The sequence below is a fragment of the Trematomus bernacchii genome, unplaced genomic scaffold, assembly GCF_902827165.1.
Source record: "Trematomus bernacchii unplaced genomic scaffold, fTreBer1.1, whole genome shotgun sequence".
Lineage (NCBI taxonomy): Eukaryota > Metazoa > Chordata > Actinopteri > Perciformes > Nototheniidae > Trematomus > Trematomus bernacchii.
The window spans coordinates 686698-705324 of record NW_022987801.1 but is presented as its reverse complement, the minus strand read 5'-3'; the positions used below and the strand labels follow the sequence as shown (position 1 = coordinate 705324).

The 18627-nt window shown below is 40.4% G+C and overlaps 2 protein-coding genes across 5 annotated transcripts in view; both read left to right on the top strand.

The window, feature by feature from the left end:
* The first annotated feature begins 6363 nt into the window (after positions 1 to 6363).
* On the top strand, positions 6364 to 10673 carry LOC117498141 (macrophage mannose receptor 1-like). The gene is made up of 5 exons (XM_034150237.1): positions 6364 to 6429; positions 8001 to 8041; positions 8255 to 8644; positions 9001 to 9387; positions 9838 to 10673. Exons 2-5 carry the CDS (start codon positions 8008 to 8010, stop codon positions 10170 to 10172), a joined length of 1146 nt encoding a protein of 381 aa, XP_034006128.1. The 5' UTR covers positions 6364 to 6429; positions 8001 to 8007; the 3' UTR covers positions 10173 to 10673.
* Positions 10674 to 12633: 1960 nt separating this feature from the next.
* The window catches only part of dysf (dysferlin, limb girdle muscular dystrophy 2B (autosomal recessive)), an 83602-nt gene continuing 77608 nt past the window's right edge, over positions 12634 to 18627 (top strand). For 2 of the 4 annotated variants that reach the window (XM_034150223.1, XM_034150221.1), the window contains exon 1: positions 12634 to 12888. In XM_034150223.1, coding sequence (XP_034006114.1) covers positions 12801 to 12888 — 88 coding nt within the window. In that variant the 5' untranslated portion in view covers positions 12634 to 12800. Of the gene's footprint in view, positions 12889 to 17984; positions 18485 to 18627 lie in introns of those variants that run through there. The other 2 variants (XM_034150220.1, XM_034150222.1) reach the window with 2 other exon arrangements.

The following is an 18627-nucleotide window of genomic DNA, read 5'->3' as shown; positions in this document are numbered from 1 at the left end:
TAAGCTAAAGCAGTATATGCTCCGACCGTCCACACTCACAACAACGGCCTATACAGACATAAATAAAGCAGCGACTGTATTCACCATGACACAGGCAGTCTGTGGTGTGTACTTGTTTAACTTTTGTCGAGTTTCTGAACAGATATGAGGAGCTGTGAGCTCTGAGTGCTAACAGCTAACGACTGTGTTGTGTTTCTGGAGTTCTCATTGAAGATGACGTCACGGCTCCGCCTACACTGCGTTACTATAGTAACTACCCCAGTTCCTAAACTGTAATGGAAGCGCAGCATGAAGTGAGTCGGCCCTGTTAAGGCCAAGCCGTACCGAGCCGTACCGAGCGTGGCCGAGGCTGACCGTGTAGTGGAAATGTGCCATAAGAAAGCCTGCAGCCTGCACTCATTCCCTGCCGGATTGTTGCCGTGAACGGTTTGTTGCGTGCCGCTCTAGCTTTTTGCCAGCATATTCTTTGACAACTTTGCCTGCTTTTGCCTCACACTCATTTGTATGTCTCTCCCAGGAGGAATCCAAGGCCTTCCACACTCCCAATACCAGCCAGGCCTCTCCACCCTGGAACAACTGTTTCCCACTGCTGCCATAACCAGTGGCGACTGGTCATTAGGGGCACAGCCCCACCTAGTGTCAGCAGAAAGTATTACACATAATGATTACAAAAAATGCAAAGAGAGATGCAAAAAAAGAAATCCAGAAGAATTCCCTCTTTTGCTTTCCTTGCCTGCTTTTTGGTGAAGATCAAGGTACTTGGTCGAGGACAGGTTACAAGGACTTAAAGCATCTTTCGGAGAGGACAATGAAGCATGAGAGCAGCAACAGTCACTTGGAAAATGCCGTAAAATTGGGATTACTGGGAAGGGTGAATGTTGCAGCTCAGATTGACAGCGCCTACAGACGCGGCATTGATGATCATAATAGAAAGGTGGAAGAAAACAGGTACGTGTTGGGTCGGATCATCACCTGTATTAAACTGTGGGAAATGTGAGACAGCACTGCGGGACCACGACGAGTCAGCGGACTCGTCGCTGCTCCTCGCCGCTTTTCTTTTCAAGTGAGCCTTCAGCTTTGGTAAGTTCATTTATGTCATATATTTTGTTGATCTTCTGTGTTTTGCCTCTACTGGATCGATTTATATTGTGACCTCGGTGATGAGTGTCTGTGTTTTCCTTATATTTACAGTCTATGGTGTTTTAATGCTAAAGCATTATGGTTGTTGTTGTTGTTGTTAAGAATTGCTTTGTGATGGTGCCCTTTACTTATGTATTAAGGTGCATTACAATATGACATCCCCACGCTGTGTACCGTACATTTACGTACACAGTGTACGTAAATGTATGCGCTGACAGTGTTGCTCCGTGTGGTCTTCAGTATGTAATTTGACACTCCCCCCCCCTCTCCCCCCTCTCTCTCTCTCTCTCTCCCTCTCTCTCTCTCTCCTTCTCTCCCCCCACCTCTCTCTGTCCCCCCCCCCCCTTCTCTCTCTCTCCTCCCCCCTCTCTCTGTCCCCCCCCCCCCTCTCTCTCTCCCCCCACCTCTCTCTGCCCCCCCAGTTTGTACACATAGAAACGCCACTGGCCATAACCAACCTCCACTCCCAGCTCCCCTTTTCTAATAAACAAATGTTACTTTCACCAGCTGATTCCGAGTCATCCTTTTACATGTGTTAATAGTCAAATTCCAATAGCTAAGTAAACTATCAAAATCATCCTAATGACCACAGTGGTCAGTCCAGTTACCCAGGAATTTTGAGTTGAACAATCACAGGAATATTATGTCTTTATGTTCTAATAATGTAAAAATATTGTAGTAAATTGTTACCACAGAACATTTGCATAATGTTTTAAACATAAAGCATGTTATCGTTCTCTAAAATAATAACATTCTGGCAACATAACAAATCTAACTTGCAGCTGAAAACGTTTTAAGAACAGTAGGGCATAATGTTCTAACAATGTTATCAAAAACATTTTAAGAATGTTTTTAGAGAACGTTATCCTACCTTTCAGAAGAACATTCTGGGAACCAAAATAAAAGCTTCTGCTGAAAACGTTTTAAGAATAGTAGGGCATAATGTTCTGACAATGTTATCAAAAACATTTTAGGAAGGTTATCACCAAACATTTTAAGAATGTTTTTAAAGAACGTTATCCTACCTTTCAGAAGAACATTCTGGGAACCAAAATAAAAGCTTCTGCTGAAAACGTTTTAAGAATAGTAGGGCATAATGTTCTAACAATGTTATCAAAAACATTTTAGAAAGGTTATCACCAAACATTTTAAGAATGTTTTTAGAGAACGTTATCCTACCTTTCAGAAGAACGTTCTGGGAACCAAAAGAAAACTTCCCGCTGAAAACATTCCTAGAACAATGAATGTAACATTCTCCGAATATTTTTAGAACAAAGAATTTCTAGCTGGGTAGCCTCCTCCACATCCTCCGCAAAGGTACAGATCCTGTGGAAGCGGATCAGCTGGGATTTGATTAAGCCTCTGTACGTATGCTTTGGGTGGTAGCTGGTCCTGTGGAGGAGTGCATGTCGGTCCGTGTCTTTAAAAATCACTTTGGTGGACAGTGTTTTGGTCAGGTCGCTGGATTCACGGAAGACGCAGGTGTCCAGGAACTCTACTGTGAGGGGTTGAAGGGTATGTTTGAGTGTTATTTTAGGGTGATGAGAGTTGAGTGTGTCCATGAAAGTCGTGAAGTCATCGGTGGAGTGGTGCCATAGGCCGAAGATGTCGTCCAGGTACCGGTGATAAAGGAGGGGTTTGAGTGTGAGCTTGATGAAGGCCGTTTCCTCCCAATGGGCCAGGTATATGTCCGCATACGCCGGAGCATACTTGTGGCCCATAGCACAACCGCACAGCTGGAGGTACTGGTTACTATTAAAAACAAAATCATTGCGGGTGAGGGTGAGGTGGAGTAACTGGAGGATGTGACTGTCGGGTCTGGCTGGGTTTGGGTATTTATTAAAGGTGTGTTGAAGTGCAGAGAGGCCAAGTGGAGTTTCAATATTGGTGTATAAGGAGTCTATATCTAAAGAAAAAAGAAGGGTGTGACTGGGAATGGGGAGGTTTTTTATTTTATTAACAAAGTCATATGTGTCCTGGATGTAGCTAGGGTGGAGTTTGGAGACGGGATTTATGAATGATCTATATATTCTGTAATGTTGTAGGTTTCAGACCCGCAGTCACTGACTGAAGTTAGGGTTAGGGTTAGTGTAAGGTTAAGGGTAAGGGTTAGGGTTAAGCATGTGTTGGTTATGGTTAAGGTTAGGATAGGTTTCCTGGAAATGCACGTAAGTTAATGTAATGTCCCCTGAAGTGATGTAAACATGGTGTGTGTGTGTGTGTGTGTGTGTGTGTGTGTGTGTGTGTGTGTGTGTGTGTGTGTGTGTGTGTGTGTGTGTGTGTGTGTGTGTGTGTGTGTGTGTGTGTGTGTGTGTGTGTGTGTGTGTGTGTGTGTGTGTGTGTGTGTGTGTGTCCCATCCAGTTCTTGGTTTGTTGTCTCAGTGATCAATGAGTATTCTGAAACACAAAGGTACAGTACATATAAGTGGATTAAGAAAAACAAGCAAGATATCCATAAAAAAAACATTGTTTACTTCTGGTGTGAGTTTGTGTACCTGTGTGTGCAGTAATTCTAATTCAAGTGTTATCGTATGCGTTAGGATTTCTCTTCCTTTGAACTAATGGCCCAAACCTTGCATTAGCATTTGCTCATACTTTTACTTTTTGGGAGATTTCAGACCACTACGTTGGTGTGAATATTCATTTAACAGTTGGGCTGCTTTTAAGTGTCAAGAGAACACATGAAGGAAGTTGTGAGTTATTTTGATCTTGTTCTCTTTAAAGTGGACCTATCATGCTATATTTAAATGATATATTGTAGGGCCATACCTATATAAGGTATATTTATACGTTTCTGTTTTCAAAATACCAAACAGATCATGCATTTTAGCCATGCCTCATTTCGCTCTATGTGCTGTTTGCTGTCTACGGGTCTGATTCTGCTGACCACGCCCCCCTGCAGGAGAGGGTAGCCGTGCTCTGATCAGCTGCTGGGCTGTCAGAAGAGGGGGAGAAAAAGAGATCTCCGTCCTCCGTGTTTTATTATATAGAGTCGTTATTCATTTGTTTTAAAGCTCAATAAATAACAAAGAAGACCTTTGACCGGCACTTTTCTAATTTTGTCCGGAAGATTTAAACTTTAACGGACATCTTGACCGGCGAAAGCAACTGAAACTGAAACTCTGCCGCACGGTCCCCTCGTTCCTTGGAAGAGGCGGAGAGGTGGGTGTTTGTCATCTGCTGGTGGACTAACCGGAGAGAATTACAGTGCTTGCCTCGACGGGGAGGGATTGCATTGAATTAAAGCAGCGGGAGCACACGCTTGCCTCGGGGAGGGAGAAAAAAAGCCACAGCGGAGAATAAACAGAAGGGTAACCATGGTAAATATGGGCGGGAAGTCTTCTTCGCTGCTTTTGTGGCAGACTACAGCGCCACTTACAGGCCTGGCATATGTACTACAGCGTCTCCAGCGCTTTCGAGCGGCAATGGCCGGCCGTGGCCCAACCCCACATTCCCCTGATAGGTGGAGAGTTGGCCCAATAGCCGTAGCGCCACTTCTGTGACGACATAGAGGTGTTCAAATCTGGATCAGTCTGTATCAGATCCGTTGCAGCCCCTTTTTTAGAGATTTGGGTATGGAGGAAAATAGAGAGGCTTGTGTTTTCTGACACTTGGTGAGTTCCCTGGAACACCGGGGACACATATTCATGTATAAAAGATGTACAAAAGTGCATTTTGCATGATAGGTCCCCTTTAAGTTAAGTCAAAGGCTTTGTATTATACATGAAATATACAGCAGGTGAAACATGTATTCAGGCCTCTTTATCAGAATAAAGACATGAAAACACTGATGCCAAACTGTATTAAAAAGGTGGACACTGTGATTGTTGCCATGGCAGAGTTATTCAGATAGGAGAGAAATATGGGATAGGTCTGTTTAGGTGTGCTGCAAACCATAGCGTGCACTCATTTGACTTGTGATATGTTTCCTCCTAAGTCAAGTAAGAGCAGTCTTTGTTCTTGTTGTGCTGTTTTGATATGTTCATGTAAATGTGATGTTAATATTCCGGGACTCTTCCTGTGCCACACAGCGACTGCCCCAGTGCTCTGTACATGGCCTGGCTGGATCAGTCTGTAATCCCTACTGTATTATGTATATTTATATTTAATATTTTACTTTAAACATGATCTGTGTAGCTAGATAATTACCAGTTAAATAAGTGGTTGTTATCACTATCTTTCTTGTAGAATTCAGACAATAGTTTCCAATCGTTCCATATCAAGTCTCAAGGTTTTTTTTAAGGTATCCCACACTGGCTTACACTTGGTCCTATTTGTTTTGAGAAATTGTTTTCTCAAAAGTATCTTGTTTATGCACGATTATTGCTATTTACTGATCTTGATATACTTTAGGATAATACTATTGAATAGTTATTGGTGTATAAAATGCCTGCACATTTATTTGAATATCCTAGTTCAATAAAATGTATGCTATTAAGAGCACTACAAAGTTCTCCCATTGAAATGGAAACTGGAGTTACCGCCTGGCACTTGTGTGCTTCTACCAACCGGTCATGTAGCAGTTTACATCCATGTCTGTCCAACATGTCATCGATTCATAATTTTATCCTATCAGAAAGTTGAGTGACTTTGTCATAGCTAACATATTAATTCTTGTTACGGCCACAAAATCGTGTTTTGTGAGGTCTCAGAGACTTTTGGCCCTTTGACCACAAGGTCAAACATGTGACAGAAATTGGTTCATCCTTTAGTCCAAGTGGAAGATTGTGCAAGACTTGAATGAATTCCTCACGTTCTCCTGAGATATAGCCTTCACAGGAATGAAATAGCTGGATGGACAGACTCATAAGAATAGAGACAACAAAGAGATAATGTTTTTGACTTGTGTTTCAGAATAAAGAAACTATGTGACTGAAATTAAAATAATATTGACACACTTGTAATATGAGGGGCTCAAATACAGCCAGAATGTTCTCTTAAAGCTGTTTGACATATGGTAACAAGCAATATCCTAACAAAAATATAAAAATATAAACATTCAATAGTTCTCATTAGTGCATATTTTGGAATGGTACCTTTCTTTCCGTGTGTCAGACAGTCAACAAGGAAGTGTGTTCAACTTTTTTCCCTGTTGCATTTAATTAATATTATTTCCTTCAATGAATCCTATATCAACCATGACAGACCTCTTTGACATCTGAATTTTAATATTCAAATGTTTCCCCAAAGGTGGCTCAAAGAGAGCAGCGACCTCGTGGATATCTGAGTCTTCACCAACACATCGAGAGAGACGGAGAGAGAAGCAGCTGACAGGACGACTCAGAAGAAGTAAGTGTGATTCTGTTCAGTCATTTTCATATTTTGTTTATTTCTGAGAAAGATATTCTCCTTCAGAATATTTTCCAAAGGGGAGGAACATTTAATGAATCACATCTCAATCAGAAGTAATGAAATCTAAAACCCTATTATGTTCATTTATTCCCTTAAATCATTTGTTTCTCTTGAAATCACTTGGAATGTTTATTTTTTGATTAAAAAACTCAGTGTTTATTTTGAATAATAAACTTTATCTAATGTTCACTTTAAAACTTTTTTTTTTTACAAAAGATGGGCACTTTACCAAGAACGCTGGACATTTATAATGAAAACTAAACAGTCTGAGTCTAGTGGATATGTTTTGCCCTGAGTTTTACCTTTCAGGTTCATGTTAGGTTTTTAGAGCTTTGTCGGCGATGTATGCAGCCTGTCCCGTAGACATTACTCAGGGTTGCAAACCCTACTATTTTCCTGCTTTAAAAAACGGTGGTAAATCTTAAATGTTTTATTAGAGATGATGTGTATACACAGCAATCTTACTCTCAGTTCAAATAAACACAATGTAATTTCATTAGGGTAAGTTCACCCCTAATAAAATAATTAACACACATCTTTTAATCTGGTTTATAAAAGCAACTATACACAATGTAGTTTTCATTAGGGTAAATTCTCCCCTATCAAAATAATTAACACACATCTTTTAATCGGGCTTATAAAAGCAACAATACACAATTTAATTAAGCTAGAATTTCAGTTGATGTCTCTGATAGTAGGAGTACATTGTAATGTGAATAAATAATCTACAAAATATATCACCAGCAACATATTAATACGTAGCCTCGACAAAAAAACAAACATAAAAAGTCAGTGTTGTTGTGTGGCACTATACAGTTAATGTTTAGTTTGCAACTGGTGTTTCATTGAAATGAGACATTTCCATGTGCTAAAAATAAATGTTATGGTCAAGTCAAGTCAAAGTCAACTTTATTGTCAATCTCAAAATAGCTTTGTACACACGATCGAAATACTGTTTCCCACAGTCCCGAGGTATAAAATAACACATTCAAATACAAGAACACTCAATAATTACAAAAAAACACAAAATAACCGTTTACTTAAGTAAGCAGGATATATATATATATATATATATATATATAAAAAGATGATGTACATAGTGCAAATGAGAGTGCAAAATATTTCCATAGCAGCGTAAAAGTGACTGGTGCTGGATTTGTTGTGTCTGTGTGTGTGTGGGGGGGGGTGTTAAAGTCCCAGACCAGTGGTGGCAGGGTGGAGAGGTGAGATAGAAGGGAGAGAGGGGAGAGGTGAGAGGGGGGGGAGAGAGTTCAGCCTCCTGACAGCCTGGTGGTGTGTGCCTGTTACTGCTGGTGCTGCTCAGAATTTGCATTTCCTTAACATGAACTTCCTCATTAAACTGCTGCACTGAAGGGAGTGGTGCAGTCTGTGTTTCTGGTCATTTGACTGACCCATTAGGTTTTTTAAATAATTTAAATGTAACTGACATCATTTATAAGATTTGTAAATGATCACTGTACACTAACAATGTTGGTTTCATCTAACAGAGCAAAGATGCAGTGGAGTCTGTTTGTGCTCATTCTGATGGGTAAGTGGATTTTAAATTAAATCACATCTGGAGTCATGAAACTGCTCACTCTTCATAACATTAAAAAGTGGAATAAGTGTCCTCAGACCCCCGTTAAGATGAAGGGGATGGTGTAAGAGGTGGGGGTGATTCGAGTACTCATGAGTTTGATTTAATGATCAGATGCTTGTCATACTGTCAGCTCCATCACTGCAGAATTGTCTCTGTTTTTAGGTCAGTGTTCCTTCTTCACATGTGACCTCTATGAGTACCACTTCATTCCTGAGGGAAAGACCTGGGATGAAGCCCAGAGTTATTGCACAGAGCATTTCACTGACCTGGCCACAGTGTCTGACATGAGAGACGTGGAGAGACTGACTAACTCTTCACAGACTACAGACGCCTGGATTGGACTGAGGAGCATCAATGAAAAAATGATCAAAGAGTGGCACTGGTCTCTGTCGGGGGAGAAGTACAATCCTACAGAATGTAAACCAGAATGGGAGAAAGATGAGCCGAACAATGATCGTGTCGATCCTGAGAACTGTGTGGTGATTAAACCCTCCCAAAAATGGTACGATGACCATTGTTCTCGCACCCCTAAAAAGTTTATCTGCTACAATGGTGAGTATATGTCACTATTACGCTACATAAATGATATCATACTGTGTAACAATAGTTGACAGATAACACATGTTGTACACTGTGGTTACATTTAATGAAAATAAATGTTGCTTTTTACTTTTAAAATAACATTATTGGTAACTTTGATACAATTCTACTTGTTTGAATAAATTGTAATGGTAAAGTATAGGCCTTTTTTTTATTATGCAATCTACATTATTATACCAAACACTTTCATCAATCTGAAACTTAAGTGAGATTGTGTTCATATTTTTTTTACATTATTTTTTTTAACATGATTTAAATAAGAGAAAATTATTAAAAAACTTGAAAAATGTGTCTTTTCATTCTCACAGAAACAGGGCAACCTAAATACTTTTTAATTGATGAATCAAAGAACTGGCTTCAGGCTCAGAGCTACTGCAGAGAAAATCACACTGACCTGGTCAGTGGATTCACACAGATCAATTCAGCAGATTTCAAGGAACGGGTCCAAAAATTCAAGGAACGGGTTGATGAATTCAACAAAGACGTTAGTACTGATCACCATAGGTCTTCTAACTTGTGGATCGGCCTGTTCAGAGAGATCTGGAGTTGGTCAGATGGGAAGAATTTCTCTTTCAGACACTGGGATCCGGACTCATTTGAAGATGAAGCCTCAAAGACATGTGCCATGACTACGCCAAATGGAAAATGGAGCTCCGACAACTGCACAGAGGAAAAACCCTTCTACTGCTATGACGGTGAGTTTTTCAAAAGTCTATAAGTAAAGTATTCTTATTTCATGTCTTCAGTTATATATTTTTACATTCATGTTGAATATCCTTTAGTTGTGCAAATATGTTTAATATACACAGAATTACCGATCTGGATTCTGTCCTTAATCTTACGATAGACTGTGAATATAATATTCTTACTACTTAAAGTTTGAATATCATTTAGTCATGTTTTTGTCCTTAAGACGCATCTTTTTAACCTGGCTTTTACATAAGGTGCCACGTCATCTCTGGCCTTATATTTCCTTACCATTCGTTTTTATTCCATTTGTATCTTATTTATTTATTTTTTGTGGGGACTTGTATGTATTTAAAAAACATAAGGATTATTGTAAGAAAGGTTCTATATTATTACAGTTGAGTTTTTCTGCAATAAATAGTTACCCTAACTAAAAAATATATCCATTTCAATTACAGACAAAGTGATCCTGATCAAAGAGAAGAAGACTTGGGATGAGGCCCTGACTTACTGCAGAGTGAACCACCATGACCTGGTCTCCATCACTGACAGACACCAGCAGAGATGGGTCGAAAAGAGAGCCAAGATGGCCGACACTGAGTTCGTCTGGCTGGGAATGCGCTACACCTGCACTCTGGATCTGTGGTTCTGGGTCAGTGATCGTCTGGTCTGCTATCACAACTGGGCCACAGACGAAATGGCTGACTGTGGCATGGCTGGAGTCATGGAGAGAGATGGAAAGTGGTACAAAAAGGCTGACAATGAAAAGTTTCATTTCATCTGCGCTAAGTAAACCCATTGGTCTATTTACTGCTACAAGCTCACTCTTCTCTAATCTGTATCTGCTCTCTGGGTTTATTGAATGGCTCTAGTTCAAATATAGAAATCACAACCTGAAGAGGGGAGAAACTAAATTACCAACAGATTACTAACTGAAATTGAGAAAAAGGGGCGACACTAAATTTAACATATATTTGCCTGTGTGAACATCTGAATGACTTTATGATATGGATTTGTTGTAGTAGTTATTCATATAGTACATGTATATGTATCCTCTTAAAGTGTGAAACCTGTAATCTTCATTTGAATTGTTGTTGTGTCCTATTATATGTTCATGAGAAAAAATATATAAAAAGACAAATCTATAATGTTTTGATTTTCATAAAATGTTTTACGTTATGGTTGGAATGTGGTGATGGTTATAATATGTGTATCACTATTTTTGTCATATTTACCTTTTGTGGAGTTTTAACTGGATGTTTAATTGTCTAAAGCTGAATAAACGATCTGACCCAAAAACAAGGTGTGGTTCTTTCATCCACTGGCTTTGAATAGTCATGTTTTACATTTACATAAGAGGTGCTTATTTAGCACACATAGTAAAACACATATATAATCTATGTGTTTATAATTGTATAAACTTGTAAATTGATGGAGATATTTTTGTTGGTCTAGTTATCTTTTAAAGGTCACCTATCATGCTATTTTTAGGCAATAGCATAGGTCTCAGATATATACAAATAAATAAATAACATGTCTATGAAGTGTTTAGCTCAAAAAACCAAACAGATCACCAGGGCCGTGGGTCCACATTTCAGATATTACGTCATATCGGACGCAAATCTGGATCAGCTCCGTTGTAGCCCCGTTTTTAGAGATTTGGGTACGGAGGAAAAGAGAGAGGGTTTTATTTCCTGACACTGCGTGAGTTCCCTGACACACCGGGGACACATATGTAGAAAAGACATCGAAAAGTGCATTTTGCATGATAGGTCCCCTTTAATATTAAATAAGCCGAGTCATACTGAAACAACTCTCTGAACTGCTGTTTTTCAGGTTGCTTATCTTCCGGCATCTTCCATCAGCTCTGAGTCATTTGAGAGGAAATCCAATTTCCCCCGAGAGGAGCATTTATAGGATCAATACTCTCTAATTGATATGATTGATACGACAAAGTAACACACAACCACAGCGTAATTATTTATAAAACAAGAATAGGAGCTCGAATCCAACACACGGTCCACCTTCTTATTTTTATCTCGAGTCCTGAGGGTAGCATACTTCCCGTAAACACACACACACACATACACACCCTAAATATGCTCATGACATGACATGTCATGAGCATATTTACCCACAAGCCCAGTGGGTCACACTATAAATAGAGGAGCAACAGAAATCCCCCCCGTCCGCTCACACTCTGCTTCTGTTTCTGAACACTCGTCTGCACCTCAGATCATTTTATATCTCCTCACTCTTTTATTGGTCAGTGTTCAAATCAAGTGTTTTAGGCGTTGCAGTCAAATCCATAAGTCACATGAGCATTACAATTCCTCGCTGGGTCACATGAAGCATCTTAAAATCCACTTTTCGTTGTGTTGCAGCTTCACACACACTTTCAGTAATCCTAGCACAGCATACAGTAAAGCACAGACTTGTAGATTGTTTGGATGTTTTATATAAAGACATGTTATTTTCTTTATAATCCCAACATCCAGATTTAAACCTGTATTTGTGAGCAGATTAAAATGAGGTAGAGGAAAATGTCTTGTTTTTTCCACGGATGCTATATCACATTTTGGCCATGTTTTCCCACAGTATTAAAGGGTAAATAGAGAAAGCTTTTAGAGCTAACTGGTCCTATAATGTTAGCAATTGGGGTCTATTGTCTATTTTACCTGAATCAGCTCTTAACCACTGCTTTATGTTCAAATATTTGATTTATTTATTCATATTTCCCCCACAAAATAACACTAGAAACTCTTGTCTTGTAGCATTGTCATCTTTTTCTATCGCTGCAACAAATCTGCATCGACCACACTTTCCCCGACCCACTCTTACCCTTTGTCTGTGTGTGTGTGTGTGTGTGTGTGTGTGTGTGTGTGGTGTGTGTGTGTGTGTGTGTGTGTGTGTGTGTGTGTGTGTGGTGTGTGTGTGTGTGTGTGTGTGTGTGTGTGTGTGTGTGTGTGTGTGTGTGACTGTGTGTGACTTGGCAAAGTTTGGATTGCTGATGATGTGCAGGCATGAGTGACCTGAAATTAAAGGCCACTGTGTGTGTGTGTGTGTGTGTGTGTGTGTGTGTGTGTGTGTGTGTGTGTGTGTGTGTGTGTGTGTGTGTGTGTGTGTGTGTGTGTGTGTTTGTGTGCATGAGTCAGCCAGTGCACCATGCTGGCTGTGTGTGTGAGAGAGAGAGAGGGGGGGGGGCGAGTGAGACAGCTGAGTGTTGCAGCTCTGGTTTCTCACTCTCTATTCGCCCTCTTTGTCTCTCGTCCACTTCTTCTCCCTCTCTCTTGTTTTAAGGATACTTTTTGGGATATACTGACCGACGCCCATATATGGACATTACTGTATCTGGGATTTGACAGAGCTCTGCTGTGTGTGTGTGTGTGTGTGTGTGTGTGTGTTTGTGTGTGTGTGAGCCATGTTGCGTGTGTTTATTCTGTGTGCAGAGCGTCTGCATACGCCGGACGACGACATCAGTGATGCCTACTGCAGCGTCAAATATGAAGGTAGTGTGTGTGTGTGTGTGTGTGTGTGTGTGTGTGTGTGTGTGTGTGTGTGTGTGTGTGTGTGTGTGTGTGTGTGTGTGTGTGTGTGTGTGTGTGTGTGTGTGTGTGTGTGTGTGTGTGTTAGAGAGACAGACAGACAGCGAGAGAGAGAGATTGAGACATCATGGCAGAAATAACAGATGTTTGGGTAATAAGGGGTGAAGTTCATGTAAAAAAAGAGAGTGTGTGTGAGGCTTGCATGGCACAATATTGATCCAATCACACACACACAGACACACACACACCCTGTCTGTAACAGCTGAGGTTATTATTGGACAGTCATGTCTTCCAGTCTGTTGGGGCGGGGCGGAGGGAGAGAGATAGAGACAGAGATAGAAGAAGAAGAAGAAGAAGAAGAATAAATGGAGAGATGTAATGATGTGGGAAGAAAGCCAGAAGAGTTATTTAAATAGTACATTAAAGAGGCTCTATTGTGCTTTCTGGAGTTTTCCATTTCCTGTAGTGTGTGATGTAGGTTTTAGTGCATGTAAATGGTCAACACTGCACACAATGTAGAGCGGAAACTATGTGTCCAATACTTACTTTCATTGATTCATGATTTGACATGATAGGTTTCCTGCTTTCCTTATTAATTGTAATGTGTTATTTCTTATTTAACAAGCCCATCAGTGGATTATTGTAGAAAATGATTCATTAATCCACAACGTAAATATGAATTAGCTATTTGTTCAAAATGAGCTCCATCTCAACCAAATGCAAGAATAAAATCCTGCATTAATGCGTGGGAATAATGATATCAAGTATAATAGTATAAGAGTCAAAGGGGACTTTTAAAATTGGCATTGACATTACTACTTTAACTTAAAAGATCTGAATACATTATCCACCACTGCTTGAAATCAGAGGATGCAGTTAAGAGGGCGGTCGTGTGTGTGTGTGTGTGTGTGTGTGTGTGTGTGTGTGTGTGTGTGTGTGTGTGTGTGTATGTGTGTGTGTGTGTGTGTGTGTGTGTGTGTGTGTGTGTGTGTGTGTGTGTGTGTGTGTGCATGCAGTAAAGCATGGCTGTGTTTATATTCAACACCATTGTTTACGCAGAACGTCCTCCTTTGGGCCTCCCATCTTCCTGCCTCTCTCTCTCTCTCAGTTCTCCTCACTTCTCTTTATTTCCATTTCTTTCATTATGTTAGTCTTTTGTTTTGTTGCCGTGTTTCAGTTAGATTCAGATTTAGATTCTTCTGCTTCAGAGTACAGGAGATACAGTCGAACACACACTGAGTTTCATGAACTCATGACACTTTGTCTGTTTGCTGCACAAACGTTTCCCTGTGTAATGTAGGGCAATGCCTGCAGTGTGTACACACACACACACACACACACACACACGATATTGTTTGATTTTAACTTGAAATTGTGTTCTATTGGCTACTATTTCCCCCGCTTTTTAGACCAACTAGACATACTTTAAACCTTAAAGGGGACCTATCATGCAAAATGCACTTTTTGATGTCTTTTATACATAAATATGTGTCCCTGGTGTGTCGGGGAACTCACGCAGCGTCAGAAAATAAAACCTTCTCTTTTTTCCTCCGTACCCAAATCTCTAAAAACGGGGCTAAAACGGAGCTGATCCAGATTTGGGTCCAATATGACGTAATATCGGAAATGTATGCTGGCTTTACACCCACGACCCTATCAGAAACGTTGCTATCAGAAACAATGCTGTGTCACAAACATTGGTTACTGCAGTCAACTGTATTAAAAGGACATTGTTTCTATCAGGATTAAAAGCAGAGCTCAAATTATATTAAGCATCAGTGATCATAAGAACATGAGGAACTAGAGAATGCAATTCCTGAAGAAATTGCTAGTGGGAATGCTTTATGCTGAAAAGCTGACGCTAAACTGCTATGCTGAAATGTAATGTGTAAGAAGAAAGTGAAGAATTTAGATTGAAATGATACATGAAAACTGGGGGCTTGAATGTGTGATGAGTGAAGAAAAGAAAGTAAAAAGGCTTGGAAAAGCAGCAGAATATTTGAACTGCAAACTTTTGAACTAACTTGATGGTGAATGATCTGTCGCCATGGCAACGGCATTTGATGACACCCCATAATACGCTTAGATGCATTGATGGCTGCATCGTTACCAAACCTGTGAAGTTTTGGGCCGTTTGGAACATTTTCACTGAAGTTATGAGAAAACCGTGTTTCATGGCGAGCATTGTGTTGCCATGGCAACGGCATTTGAAGAAACCCCATAATTGACGTAGAGCTGTTGAGGGCTGGACCGGTTATATACAAGCGAAGTTTGGGGGACGATCGGACCGTTTCCATTGGACTTACAGCGACATCGTGCTTCATGGCGAAGTTATGAGAAAACCGTGTTTCATGGCGAGCATTGTGTTGCCATGGCAACGGCATTTGAAGAAATCTCAAAACTGTCTCGTAGATGTCTTCACGGCTGGACTGTTAGCACACATCTGAATTTTGAGCACTTTTTGAACATTTTCACAGGAGTTAAAGGGACATCGTGTTTTATGGCGAGGGATGCGTTTCCATGGAAACGGCATATGGTGAGATTTCAGATTTGGCGTAGAGCTGTTGAGGCATGGACCGGTGATATACAAGTGAAGATTGGGGGACGATTGGACCGTGTCCATTGGACTTACAGCGACATCGTGTTTCATGGCGAGTGGTCTGTCGCCAACGGCATTTGATGACACCCCATCTGTGTTTTGAGTTGCACTGTTGGAGAAGCCTGACACAAGATTTTCATCGACATAACTACACTGTTGCTATGTTCGTTTGACAAATAAAGAACCTTGAACCTTGGACATGCGGTGTATTTTGCATATCTCTCAGTAGCCAACGATCTGTGAGTCTGTTGGCTCGGACATAAACTCCGTAATAAATGTAGTCTACATTTCATAAGAGGTGTAAAACCTGAGAGCATTTTAAATCTTATTTAACTAAATGCTTATATAATCTGTAGTTGTATCTGTATTGTTGATTTATTGTGTGAACGAGGCGATATAGAGAAGGTTAAGCTGTCATTATTAGGCTGTTATGTACTGTTGGAGTGGTAAGCAGGCCTATTGTTTTGGGATATTTGTGGAGTCAGGTGGTCCGTGAGTGTTTTTGTATTGGTTAAGTGGTCCTTGGTATGAAAAAGTTTGAGAAACACTGCGCTAGTGGATTGTCATAAAAAACACTTGGAGATAAAAAAGCCAATCATTGACATGTCTTGAATGTGTTCAAACTACAGGAAAAATGAATTTAAGGCGCTGTCTTTGAATATAATTTACCTTAGTCAATGAGTGTAGTGGAGAGTTAGAGATAACTCAGTGTTGGCACTAGTTTTGTGTTTATCACTAGGTTCACCCAGGTGTGTCGGCCAGAACACCACTTAAGGCCAAAGGTCCAGAATAGAGGAAATGAGGAGCTAAGATGAGGCTTGACTTCTTTACTGATTCAGGCAGACATACAGATATTTGTGTGTGGTTTTTCCTATAAGGGAAATAAACAAAATACAATCAATATAAGATAACTTATGCATACATACATAATATTGCCAAACCCTATAGAAATAATAATCTAGACATAATACAACATGTCTCCCTTCTCTTATAATCATAAACACATTAACATATAATGTCAAACACTGGCCGTTTCTCAATCTCGAGGAAACTGGCTTCCAAGCCAATATTTCAAGGATGCTACGTCATCGAGTGCCGCCGAAGGACTGTTCCAATCTCCAGCATACTTGGAATTCCACCGAGGCCGCGTCCTTGGTTTGGGGGAAATTTCGAGGCTGCACATGTGTAGACTTCGCGTCCTTAAAATCCCCACAATGCTTTGCGCACGGACCAATTTCCCCAAATCTGTGGCGGAAAATGTAAGGCGGGGCCTCTCATATGACGCACACCTGCACACTTGCTAGCCTGTTCCACTTTTCGTTTTCCGAATGCCAGGAAGTATTCTTGCCTAGCTTCTGAAGGAAGTGACTCGGAAGACATGTGCTACCAAGCAAGCGTACTCGCGATTGAGGAACACCCACTCATTACCAGGGACACGCAGAGATTCAAAGTTCAGCTACCGCTAATGAATAACGTTCCACTTCCGGTTGGCGGAAAGCGGCAGCCGATGCTCTTATTGTGAAACGCTACAGACATGCTACTTCCGGTAGCCGAGTAGCGGAGCAATAAATGAACTGTAAACACATAATATCTCACCTTTAACGCCACATAAACATTTATCCACATAAACTACATCCTATTACATTAATAATAGGTCTGTGCCACTCAACACGGTGAATATACCCCTAATCTTGAGACAGGAGTGCCGACTCACTTGACTGAGTGACTTAATGAGCAGCCATAATAAATATGCACGCAGCATGCACAGATCACATGAGCACGGAGACTCTGCATTAAGCCACATCGGCACAGAAGTTATCACAATAATAATAAAGTGTAGAACAACATAACAGGCAGCACTGTGGACAAACACTCACGTTCATTTACGCACACAATACGAAGGTTAAGACGGCATAACTTTCCTGCAACTACTGACGCACATTACCCTCTGATGTATGATGTCACCCAAAACACGTGGGTTAGCCCCTCCCCACTATGAAGGCACAACTTAACAGGTATAAACTCTGTATAATAAAATAATATATATATATCAATAACTATAACTTTGGGGCCTTTTCTACATTGAGGGTAGTTTTATTTTTAGATCTTAGAAAACCCTGGAAACCGCTATTTTCTATCCAAATAAGACCTCCAGAGTCCTTCAAAAATATCTTTAATTTCACGTATAAATTGAGGACATTACCGTTTTAAGACTTTTAAGGCAGTCAGATGTGTGTTTTAGGCAAAAATGGGATTAAAAATGCAAGATCTTTTTTGGTTTGCACTTGGTTTTTCATGCTTGAATCCACAAAATGACACAAACAGAGATAACAGGGATTAGATTAGAGGGGAATGTTGTGGCAAAGATGTGGGAAAGATAGGGAAACATCCAGGAGACAAGGGAGGAAAAGAGAACAGGAAATGTTGAGATTTCCTCTGGATGTGAGGTGTTGTTCTCTGTTTCCCTGCGAGTGTGTAGAGAGAGTCAGAAAGAGGCTTTGTGGACGCTATCGTGTGGGAAAAGAGCTTTTATTTTGTCGTTTCTGCTGGAAAACAACCATATTTTTGCGTCTGTGGGAATTTATCTCGCCAATCAAGTCATGGAAAAGCGTTAGAATTAAATCCGACGTTGCAGAAGACCTACTTTCAAGTATTGGATATCTTTTTTTGGACCAAAATCATTCTCTTTTAAGCTTTTTCTGATCCCCACATCTTCTTGGCACCAGTTCGTCTTCCCTTTGTTGGTTTTGCCGGTCGTTTTCAAAGCTCCCGGGGTCATGTAAGCAGTTACTTCAACCGTTGGATCCTTCTTTCACCTGCTGTCGTTGAGTTGAAGAAAAATCCCAACACAGTTCTTTGAGCCTCGCAGGTTTCAGGAAGTTTCAGCCATGTTACGATGCATTATTCAACGAGCCAACAACCTGAAACACTCTCATCCTCTGGCTAGTGTCTCCTTCAGAGGTAAGAGGATCATGGGAGAGTCAGTTATTGGACTCAATGTGGGAGAAAATGCTACTCTAGCACCAACAAATGTATAAATAACATTCAAAATAGGTACTAAGAAAGTGTCTTGTTGCAAAATCTCTAAAATGTAACTTTATAGA